Genomic DNA, 11925 nt, shown 5'->3' with positions numbered 1-11925 from the left:
TAAAATTAGCTAAGTAAAAAACAAAAGAGCCAGCAAAACACTCTGGTCGCTGCCTTACTGAAATAAATAAATAAATAATAATATTAATCAGAGGATCAGTGCATATATTGACCTAAATAGAACTGAATGACAAAAATGGCCACAAATGTTGAATGGGGATGTGTTTTTTTTAACTGTGTCAGGTCGCACGCAGTCATGTTGGAATAATTTTCCAGGACAATCTGTGATTTTCCAGGACTTTTTACTTTTTCTCCCATTTTCCAGGTGTTTTCTAGTACTGGAAAACTGGTCAACTGTTTTCCAGGTTTTCCAGGACGCGTGGGAACCATGAAGAAGGAATAAAATATAATATATATATATAAAATGAAGGTGATATTGATTCAACCATGTATTTATTTTCTACATAGCTTATTTTGTCTTCTGTGCATACTTTTATTATCATTATTTTCATTGTATTAGTATTTATATCATATTAATTACTTTTTTCTATTAATATTATTTGATTTTCTTATTTATTGTGTATAGGAGCAACTGTTATGCCTGAATTCCCCCCGGGATAAATAAAGTATCTCTGATTCTGATGTTAAAGTGGTAAGGTTTATTGCGTACAGGTTATTGTTCAGTGATCAGAGGGAGGAGTTGTTCAGTCTGATGGCCACAGGCAGGAATGACTTCCTGTGATGTTCTGTGATGCATTTAATGCAATGTGAGGAGAGAAAAGATGCCTTTGTATTCTGGATAAAGTCAGTACCCGGCAGCCTTCACCTACTATTTTCATTATTAAAGAAGCATTACAAATATGTTTTATGCATAATCTGATATTCTATCATTCGCTGCTGTCTTCACTTTGGACATCAAGCACAAGTTAGTAAAGCAAGGTTTGCAAATTCACTGATACTGATATTAATATCCAAACCAATAATTGATGAACGGTGTCATAATTCCCATAATAAAAGTTAGTAACGTTTGTATTCTGATAACCTTCATGTATCAATAATTAAAAAGATTTATTGTGATAATGAGGTTGGAAATTTCAGTGTGACACACTAACAAAATCACCACTCCCTTATCAGAAGTTCAAACTCCACACTGCTTCCTGTTTGTGGATACTCTCTGAAATCTCTCCTGTAACGTCTTTTGTTGGACAGAGGGTGGTGCAGCAGACCCAGATGTCTTCTAATACCAGCTGTAAGGTGGGTGATAGTGAGATTTTTTAAGCAGAACTGAAGTAGGATTCTTTTTTTTCATTACATACATACGAGGTTATGTGGGTTTCACAGTGTTTTTAGATTCTGAAACACACATTTTATCACAAATAATAGCTGAACCAGGAGGCAGACTAATGCAGGTCAGGTGTCAAAAGGTGAAGGGGTTGAGGAAGTGGTCTGTGAGGAAGGGTCTGGCTGGGGGGCAAGAGAGGAATAAAGGGCCTAAAGACAGGAAAAGCAGGTATGGGTTTTGTAGGGAAGTGGGAAACAATGACATATGAATTCAAGGCAGGCAACAGGCAACATCTGAGCTCCACTCTGAGACACAACAAACAGTGTTTTGATCCAGCTGTTGGTGCGGGGTTCTTATAGGGAGTCTGATTGCTTGATGGCAGGCAGGTGCACTGATTGCACCTCCAGAGCAGGTGTGTGGAGAGTGAAGATCAAGGGCAGGGAGAGGGAGGACAAAAACACACTGAAAAAAATCACTCACAAGCAAACAGATGTCACAGAGGAGGGACTGCGACACATTCGGCATTCCCACGAGTGCTAGAGCTAAGAAAAGAAAGCTCATCTCTCCTGTGCAAGCTTCTTTAAGCTGTCTTCCTATAAAATAGATTCTAAATTAGAGTTAAAATCTTTCTTCTCATGCACCATAACATCTTAAAGAGCTCATAGTGCCCTATCACCCCTCTAGATTACTACGTTCCCAGCATGCAGGCCTGCTCATCGTACCTAAAGTCTCTAAAAGCAGTATTGGAGGTAGAACCTTCAGTTATCAGGCCCCTCTCCTTTGGAATCATCTACCAGTCAGGGTCCGGGAGGCAGACACCCTCTCTACTTTTAAGAGTAGGCTTCAAAGGTTCCTTTTGATAAAGCTTTAAGTTAGAGCTGGCTGCAAATGCACTTTCATAAGAGCTACATCTTTACCGCAGTGGGCGATGGTGCTCATGGGAAATGTAGAAGATATTTCTAAAATGACATGCTCAAACAACATGTACAGAATAATCAGGATTATTTTTATTAATTCATCTTCAGTTTCAATAATATCATTACAGAAAAAAACATCCTCTTCATTATATTTTTACAGTAGTAGTAGAATGCTGTGTCATTGCTTCATTACAAGTGCTGGTCATAGTTTATAGTGTGTGCAGTGTGACACTGAGTTCAGTCCAGTGTTACGAATCACTCAGTACAAAGGCAGTTTAACAATAACCTGCTTCTTCTCACTCAAATGGATCTATCTGGGTTTGACTGGTTCTCCTTGGGCAGGCGCCAGGACATGTTCTCATGCTGCATTCAAGTCATAAATAAGAGCATCTGAAAACATAAAACTGCTTCTTTGTATCCATTTAAACACGGGATTTTCCACCTTTAAACTTTCTGCATTCTCCTGCATGACTTGAACACAGCATGAGCCACTGATTGATAGTTTCACGGTGCATTTGAGGTAACTGGGAAGTTTCTGACATCCGCTCCAGTGGAATGAACAAGAGGACAGTGTTGGTACCAGAAGCCTAGACTTTGAACACTTCCTCTTACCCACCAACAATCACACATGAACTGATTTAAACATCACTTCGTCAGATCAGAAGACCCCGCCCAGGTGCTGCACCTCTGGTCTCACGCCTGGGAGAGACACCTGCCCAAAGAGAAAGACACGCCCCCCTTTCATGGGCATGCAAGAGTGGAGGAGGAGGAGGAGGAGGAGGAGGAGGAGGAGGGGAGGAAGAGAGGAGGATGAGAGGGGTGGGTAGAAATGTTGGAAGGTGTGTAGGAAGACTGTATCAGCCTATCAGGAGAGGGGTCAAAGATCAGAAGGTCTGGCTGGTGCTGCATTCAAGTCACAAAGGAAATGTAGGGCACATGAGCATCAGATCTGGAAGTTAACTCTAGGGGAGGATAATCATGTGCAACCCACATCTACCAAACATCTCTAGTATGTCGACTCTATTGTGTCCAAACATAAAAATAATTTCAAATAGGTACCAGTCTTTCCTTTGTGACCTGAAGGCAGCATGAATCTTTGACTGTGTGGGTTTGTTTGGCACTGATCACACTGACAGGAAGAATCAGAGGGTCATGAGGAGTTAAGGTATGGTGCATTGGTGAATGCTCAGGAATCACAGATTGCATTTGATGCATTTGAATGGTCCTTGTTAATCGGTAAACAATTTCAGTTTGGTGTTTAATCAGCAGGATAACATTAGCATACTAGCTTGTTAATGCTAACAGTAAACTCAGCCTAAGGTTTTCTATATGTCTCCGTGTAGCTCTGACTACGTACAGCACATTGAGAGAGAAGCAGTCACATGTTTTTTTTTTCTTTGACATTAACAAGCACCTTTACACTGTCATGGTAGAAAGATTCCAGCTGTGTAGTTTACGAGCACCTGAACGCAACACCCTGCCTTCAAGAGATGTTGAGTTGGAAGTTTTTTCACAGCTCGATCGAACAACATTTTCCTTCATTTGTTGATTTGAAAAAAAGATGAAGACGTGTGATTGGCCATGAAGGTAGAGTCATTAATCTTTGGCTACTAAAAGTATAAAGCTGATGATATTTTATGATTTTAACTTTTAAAAAATCCCATCAAAGGACCAAAAACAATAGGTTATACAGACTTCAATTGTGCGTCTTTCAAGTCTTATAGAGCTTGTTTATCACACGGCTGTGATCACATCATGTACCGTTAGTCTGTTTGTTGACATCAGGGGGAAACTGAGGGAAAGATGAACACAGAGGAGAGAAGTAAAGAGAGGTTAAAGAGAAATCTGCAAAACTGGAGATGATGCTGTGGCAAGATTTTGATATTTTGATTCGACATACGGCACTCCTAGAAATATTTACAGGAGCACCAAATGTGTAATCATTTGTTTGACCGATGTTTGCCAAAAACCTAAAGGAAATAACGAGTAATGCAAAGTAATGACATTAAAATGAAGCTTTTTCTTTCTCGTCCAGTTCCTAAAAACTGAATTTGAAGCTACAGAAAGCATCTACTTGGCTTTGCTTAGCATAGAGTCTATAAGGAGAGGAGCAATTGGCTGTGACCTCTTTAAAATCAGGAGTGTTAAAACACAGGTAATGTTTCTGGTCATTTAATGGGATCTGAGTCAAAGAGAAATATAAAATATCACAAGCGTTATCCCTTATAGTAGTAAAATGTTGGAAATGGCACATTTACAAAAGACGCCCAAGTATAACAAGTGTTGACCGCGTTTCATGGTGTAAACCGTGAACAAACAGCACTTAAATGCAGAGTTAGAGTTGTACCAGTCAATCAGCGTCCCGTCTCTGATATGAAATCATCGTATTTTTAATAACAGCAGTAATATTTGATGCAGAGGAATCACTCCAGTATGACCCACCTTCAAGAGTTGAATGGCTTTCATTGAGAGTTATGATGAGTTTAAGTGTCTCAGGATGGTTTGAAAGTTTAACATCTTAAAACAATAAAGAAAAAAAACAGTTCTCTTTGTATTTTCTTCTTTTTTTTCCCCAAAGTGGGGTAATATTTTCTGCACTGGCACAAACTATATCAGCAGCTTTGATCAAAAGATATCTTTAAAAGTCTTTAGTTCATATATATCTGTCAATACTGATGTAAGGGTCAGTGTGGATCAGGAGCAGATGTAGTGGTAGTGCAAGGAGAGGTAATCAGGAAGTTTCTATATCGAAAAGAAGAAGAAGAAGAAGAAGAAGTAGAGAGAAAGAAGGGAGGAGAGAAGGTGAGGAGGAGTGGAGGAAGGAGGGAAAGCCTCTATTTCTCTATATCTACCGGGAAAAATGTCAAACGCACAAAGCAAATGAACAGGGGAGAAGAGGGCATGATTACTACTAAGATGATAATATTCAATCAGAACCATGATAATAATAATAAATAGAATATTAATTAAGAATATTAATAATCATTATCATCAGGATAATAATAATATTACAGAATAAATCTCATATTTTATATATTTTTTTCACATTTTTTTCTCCATTGAAATACAGTGATCTCCCCAAAGCAGACCAATGAGGATTCAGCCTTCGCTGGCTCCGATTGGCTGTTGCATATGACATCACAGCTAATGGCGACCAGGTAGACATGCACCACTTCCTGCCCCCGCCCGTTTCCTGTCCAGACAGGAAGTCCTGGCACTGCCATGGTAATCGGTAGCGAGTGACGTTGAAGTCTGGAGGGAAGATATTTCAGTGTTACACGAGAGGCCGGGATCACCGAGTCAATGAATAATACAAGAGACGACGCTCTATTAACTATTGATTATTTCATTTAATCCTGTAACTTTAAGATTGAGCAGAGGTACCTTTTCCATCCTTTCAAAATAAAAGCATGTGTTATCAAAAGAGGGAATAAAATAACCCAGGTGAGGCAGTAAGAAGGAAAAATAAGAGCATCACAAATATGTCATATGAGGCACACTCTGCTCACTCTCCAGCATCATAAATCGTATCTTGAGTTGGGTGTATCATTACATCTCTGTCTGGATGTGTGATCACAAACTCATAAGAGTATACTGCACCTGCATCATAGCCGTCCGATGACCATGACGTCCACGACCTCTCCTTTGTGCAGCTCCACATACTGCTCTGTTTTAGGAGGTAACATCAGCAGACCGTTGGCACTACGCATCGACATTAGTCTGCTGGATACCTGGTTACCTGCAGGAACAGAGGCAGAGAACAGGAGACGTGTTAGCTGGAAGTTTTTAGTTTGTAGTTTAAACACAGAGAGTCGTGGTAATGTTTCAACTAGGGTTGCAAAATTCCGGGAATTTTCAAAGTTGGAAACATTCCATGGGAATTAACGGGAATAAACAGGAATTTACTAAATTGAAGGTTGACTCTTCATAAGGAACTTAAATATAGTTGGGAAAATATATTTTAGCATAATCCTGACCTAAACAACCAGATTTCCTGCAAGTACAGTTGAATATCTATGCTATTCCTCAATCACATGCACACTGCTTACTGCAGCGCTATTGAGACCGCGCCCCCTACATGTACTGTGCATTCCTCCATCACATGCACACATGATTTCTAATTTGGATGGATGTCTGCTTATAACAAAACAAATATGTATGCTTGGATTTGATGCCTTTCCATTAAATTACCCTCAATTCCCAGTTAATTCCCATAATTCCCATGAAAAGTTTCCAGTATCATCAGTATCTCAACACCAGATTCTTGCAGGTGAGAGTGCAGTAAATCAGTCCTGACCTGTGCTTTGTGCCCAGGGCAGGGGCTCCTGGTGATGCCAGGTGAGAATACAGCGGTGGTACTCTGGTCTTGGATCCAGCTTCACGTCACAGGAAAGCTAAAAGACACGCAGAAAAATGTTACTGACGTACCAAATATGGATTTTATATTACTTTCTGCTTCAATCCTCTTGAGTGTGAGAGTGTGTGTGTGTGTGTGTGTGTGTGTTTTACCCTAGCTTTAATAATCGTAGGTCTCGGGTCCAGTATGCCTTGCATTTTTCTCAGAGCAGGAATCACAAACAGGTTACACGTCACCACTGCAGACACTGGGTTACCTGGAAAACCACAAACACAGGGTTACTGTGAACACATGACACAGAACATGCTTATGTCTTCATTTGTATCAGCACTGTCAACGTCTCTTTGCACCCATGTGACACACACACACCTCTTCACTGACTCTTCCTCCTTTAAACTTGTTTTATTTTACTGTAACCAACATTTTGGCTATTTAGACCCTCAGATATTGCAAAGTAAGGGTACAAAATACAACTAACAGTAACAGCATCTCGTACTGTGAGAACCTGAGTTGTTTACTAGAAAAGCGTGTCAGTTCTTCTCGTCCCTACATGAAGGTTACATACATCAAATCAGACAAGACTTCAGATGAATAATCTCAGAAACTCTAAATGAGACCCTCAGGGCTAAGCAGTGGGGTGTCAGAGACGGGCCAGGGGTTTGAAAACAAGGAGATGTACACACACTGACACCGAAACAACACACACTAGCACAGCCTCCTCGCACGTGTGTCCCGTACCTGGCAGGGCAAAGATGAGTTTCCGTGCTCCGTCGATGTCAGCTGTGGCGAAGGTAGTAGGAAGACTGAGGAGCAGAAACGCACAGGTTGTTATTTTTCATCTTGGTGTCACTACAGTGAGAGGAGGAGTTATTTAATATTATTTAATAAAAGCTTTGATGCAGAAGAAGAGGCAGAAACAGCAGCTAGAGGAGACGAGAGTGGACATAGTAAGTGTGGGGAAAACAGTAGAAGCAGAAACACAAGTAAGAGTAGAAACAAAAGAGGAAGCAGCAGAAATGAAAGAAGGTGGAACAATACATTTAGAGCTAGCTGTTGTGTTCTCAGTGCTTATTACCCGGCTGTCTTACTGATCTTCCGGGTGTTTAAGATGCTTGGTTCTAATTGGCCAAAATGCATAGAGGCTGCAGAGGTGGCATAGAGCTATGAGGAGGAGAGCTGATATAAGAAGATGGAGGTTTATGGATAGGAGATAGAAGCCGTGTCTCTCCTCTCTCATCATGAGCAACGAGAGATCTCTGGCTCATAAGATGGACAAGCTAACAGGACTAGCCAGGAGTCAGACGGAGTTTCAGGAATGTAGCATGGTGTGCTTCACGGAAACGTGGCGACATCAGGATATTCCTGACCACAACGTCTCCATTGACGGCTTCCAGACTGTCCGGGCAGACCGGGATAGCAGCTAGAGCGCTGTGGGCCTCCGACCATATTATCTGCACAGGGAGATCTCACATGTCATACTGGTAGCTGTTTACATCGCCCCTCTGCCAACCCGACTACGGCGTCCAACGTTCTCAATGCTTGCTGCCATAGCCAGACTCCAGACAGACCACCAGCGTGCCCTCTTCCTGATCTCCAGGGACTTCAACCATGTATTTATTTTCTACATATCTTATTATTGTATCGGTGTAACTTATTGTGTATACAGGAACTGTAATGACTGGATTTCCCTCCCTGGGATAAATAAAGTATTTCTGATTCTGATTCTGATTTGGAGAGGACAGGACAAGGGACAGAGGATGAAACTGGGAGAGAGCGGGGGAATGAGATGCAGGAATCGACAGGCTGTAATCAAACCCGAGTCGTTCGCTATATGGGCATGCAACTTAACCGTTAAGCCAAGCCTGCACCCAGCAGTTTCTTTTTAATGTTGGAGGAGAAGAAACTGTAGAGGAAGTTTAAGCAGCAGAAGTAGTAGTAACTGTGGAAGTATGAGAGATAGAGGTGCAGTAGAAAGAGTTGAAGGAGTAGTAGTGGTAGGACGATTGAAAGAAGCAGTAGCTGTCGAGGCAGTGAACGCAGCAGAAGGAGAAAAGGTGGAGGTAGGATTTGCAGAAGTAGTACTCAAAGTTAAAGCAGCATCCATCTCACCCTGGTTTCATAAAGACTCGTCCAAAGTGAATCTGGGCATGAAGATCGATATCCAGCACCTGCTTCAGGTAGTCCTGATGAAAACACGAATAAACAGAGAGAAATAAAAGATTAAAAGTTAAAATCTTACACCAAACGGAGAGGATACATAAAGGGTTAAATTTAAGGTCACATAATAGGTGGAGAGGGTTACCTTCTCTCCCATGGACACGCCCCCTGAGGTGATGATGACATCAGCGCGGCTGATTCCCTCGTGGAGAGCGGACAGCAGGTCATCAGGGCTAAAAACACAACCATGACGCATCAGTTAACCGCAGCAGCTGTGTGACACTCTCTGTGGAGCTTTCCAAGTCTGAGACAATAATCCTGTTAAAGTCGTCCGGGGTTAAGTTGGACTGAGTTTGAAAATGTAATATTATTATAAAACGCTTGTGATACAGGATGTGGAGTCTGAAAGGTACAGACATTTCTCTGGAAAGAGTGCTCCAACAGAAAGACAGAATCAAGAGACATGATGGGAAGTGAGGTTCCAGTTTTCCGAAGCTCGGGATTCAAAGTTTGGATGTGTTGGCCTCGGCTGTAATGATCTTATTACTGTTTCACTCTGTCGCTCATCATTCTTAATTAAATGCAGCATTAAAAGGTCGGAGAACTCTTTTAAAACTTGGTCCCAGCACAAGATATTAATTTTTAGTAATTATCTGAGGCAGACGTAAGCTGGATTTGTCTGTCCACAGCTTATCTGCTCTGCTGCTGCACCATCTGCAATCATGTGGAGGAACTGAGCGTGTTATTTCAGAGCTGAGCCTCAGACATCATGAGGATAGTAGTTATAGTATGTTTGATTTATGGACTGTATTTGCAGAGTAACATACATCATTATCACCTGAAAGTCTGAAACATTACTTATAATACCGCACAATTGTTAGTTAGATGTGTACTTTGAGAATTACACTCTCATGCAATCATTTTGTGTCTAGAGCTTGAGTGCTCTTACTTGTCTCCGACGATGCCCAGATTGATGGTGGGATATCCGTGTTCCTGGATTGTGGACAGCAGAGTGGAGCGGTTGGAGTCTCTGATTTTGCCCGGGTGGAGGTCGTCCTCTGGATTCAACAACTACAGCCACAAGGGAAGACATCGAGCGGTTTAAATGACATCTTGGTTAAGAAGGAAAAACTCAAACCTCTTTCTTCTTCACTCAATTTAAAAATAGTTTGTTGGTCATGCTTCCTCTGAGAATGACCAGGCCTTTATTTGAACCAGGCCTGTATTAGGGGCAGTCCTACCATCTTTGTAAATAGTCAAATTTAAAGTTTTAGCACAACTCTCTGAAGTTGTCAATGATTTCACTCAAACTGCATACGGCTATAAGATGTGGTGTTTATGAATCAAACGCTTCCTGTTATAAGGCTTGTTTGCAAAGAGTGAGGTCAATTTTGTCCTGAATGTATGTACAATGCCTGATTTGAACTTTAGGGATGCATTTAACCCTTTGTGTGCAATTTTAAGAGTTACATGATCTCAATTTTTCTCAATTGCCTGCAAAATACTTTAATTTTTGCCCTCAGTTTTGCACAATTCAATACCTAAACTATTAGTGCTGCTATCTTGTGGTCACTGAATGCTACTACAAATTACAGTTTGTAATATAACCTGAAAATACCAATTTTCATGTACCTCATTTCCAGTGGACATGACAGCCACCACGGGGAACTTGTGCACGCTGACCTCGGTCACTCCCACTGTAGCCAGCAGGCCGATCTCAGAGGGGCCCATGTGTGTTCCTTTAGCCAGCACACACTCCCCTCGTCTGATGTCGTGACCTATCGGCCTGCGCAGACACACACACATGTTGAGCTTACTCATGCAGCTTTGATTGCAATAACCTGAAACTCATCATGGTTGTTTGTGTACCTGATGTCCTGACCGGGTCGAGCCTGGACCATGATCCTGACCTCCAGCTCCTCTGTGCCCTGAAAATAAGACAGAGTCAGAGAGTAACACCATCCTGTTGAGCACGTTAGCAAGAACAAAAAAGGTAAAAGGTAACATCATGTCCTCACATCCTCAGACTCTCGCAGCAGCTCGGTATCTTCCACTTGGACCACAGCGTCGGCTCCACAAGGAATCGGAGCCCCAGTCGTCACCCTCATCACCTGACCTGGCATCACAGTATGGGTGGGCTGCACGGACACAAACGTGAAGCTACATCAGTCTCAGTTTGCTGACTTCTCTCTAAATGTATTCTCTGAATGCTTGTTTTATAGACGGCTGATTACTTTAAGTATTCTATATGTACTTATTCATGCTTATTTTACCCTTAAAGCAACCCTGAGGAACTTTTATTTGTGTTGAAGTTTGCAGCCCCTGTAGACAAAACTGTTCCTCTTATCTCTTCACTGATCCTGTGCATGCTTATGCAGCATTCTCTAATGATAAATCTTCTTCTGCCTCCTTAAACTGGCTGATACAAGAAACTTTGCAAGTAAATATGTAAAAGAAAAATGCTCTTTTGGTGTAAAATCATAAAATTGTCCAATGCATTGTCATTACTAAGCAACATATACTGTATATCTCATGCTGATCGGGGCTTCTGGACGATGTAGTGAGCCTTCATGCCTGCTGTATTCAGAGACAACAACCACGAGCCACACTCTGACATGCTGGGAGATAAATCTGTTGCGAGGTCAGTAAACACAGCAACAAAAGCAGGCCACCTAAAGGGTGCTAAGGATCCGGAGCTGCAGGTCATTTTTGAGGAGAACTTGTTGTTCCACAAGAAAAAGTTTGCACTACGTTGTGGCCTGACATCGTGTTATGGTCTGCAAGTCAGGGGATAGTTTATTCTTTAGAACGGACTGTTCCCTGGGAGGAGGAGGAGGAGGAAGCGTATGAAAGGAAAAGCTTAGATATGCAGATTTGGCAGCAGGAGCTGAACAGCGAGGATGGAAAGTTGAGGTCTGTCTGCTAGGAGTTGGATGTAGAGGGTTTGTAGCATGATTAGCTATCTCATTACTGCGCTGAGGTCAGAGCTCGGAGTTTGTGGAGCAGTTAAAACAAGTCAGTGGATTCAAATGAGAAGAAAAAAGTATCCCTTCTCTGGATGCTGTCCCTTTCTCATGTGCAATGTCAGCACCAGGAGTAGTTATGTGGTCTGCAGAAGGGGGGCAGCTTTACTTCTGGTGCTGGGTTATATCATTCAGGACTCAAACGTTACTGTAGTGTTAGTGTGTTAGAGCTGACCTGTTGTCCAGCCTGTGATTCTCCCATGATGAAGCGGTCTCCTGGGCCATCAGCAGCTAAAGGTCAATGACAGTG

At 41.9% G+C, this 11925-nt stretch overlaps 1 protein-coding gene across 1 annotated transcript in view; it reads right to left on the bottom strand.

Annotated features, from left to right (window-relative positions):
* Positions 1–2206: 2206 nt before the first annotated feature.
* Positions 2207–11925, bottom strand: part of gphna (gephyrin a) — a 29417-nt gene continuing 19698 nt past the window's right edge. The window contains exons 13-24 of the mRNA XM_034674924.1: positions 11851–11906; positions 10671–10790; positions 10522–10580; positions 10285–10438; positions 9602–9723; positions 8798–8885; positions 8605–8678; positions 7234–7298; positions 6648–6751; positions 6436–6532; positions 5739–5877; positions 2207–5390 (exon numbers count right to left, since the gene is read on the bottom strand). Of these exons, the coding sequence (XP_034530815.1) occupies positions 5744–5877; positions 6436–6532; positions 6648–6751; positions 7234–7298; positions 8605–8678; positions 8798–8885; positions 9602–9723; positions 10285–10438; positions 10522–10580; positions 10671–10790; positions 11851–11906 (1073 nt within the window). The 3' untranslated portion in view covers positions 2207–5390; positions 5739–5743. The remainder of the gene's footprint in view (positions 5391–5738; positions 5878–6435; positions 6533–6647; positions 6752–7233; positions 7299–8604; positions 8679–8797; positions 8886–9601; positions 9724–10284; positions 10439–10521; positions 10581–10670; positions 10791–11850; positions 11907–11925) is intronic.

This window comes from Notolabrus celidotus, chromosome 22 (genome assembly GCF_009762535.1).
Source record: "Notolabrus celidotus isolate fNotCel1 chromosome 22, fNotCel1.pri, whole genome shotgun sequence".
NCBI classification, from domain to species: domain Eukaryota; kingdom Metazoa; phylum Chordata; class Actinopteri; order Labriformes; family Labridae; genus Notolabrus; species Notolabrus celidotus.
This window is presented reverse-complemented; position numbering and strand designations above follow the sequence as displayed.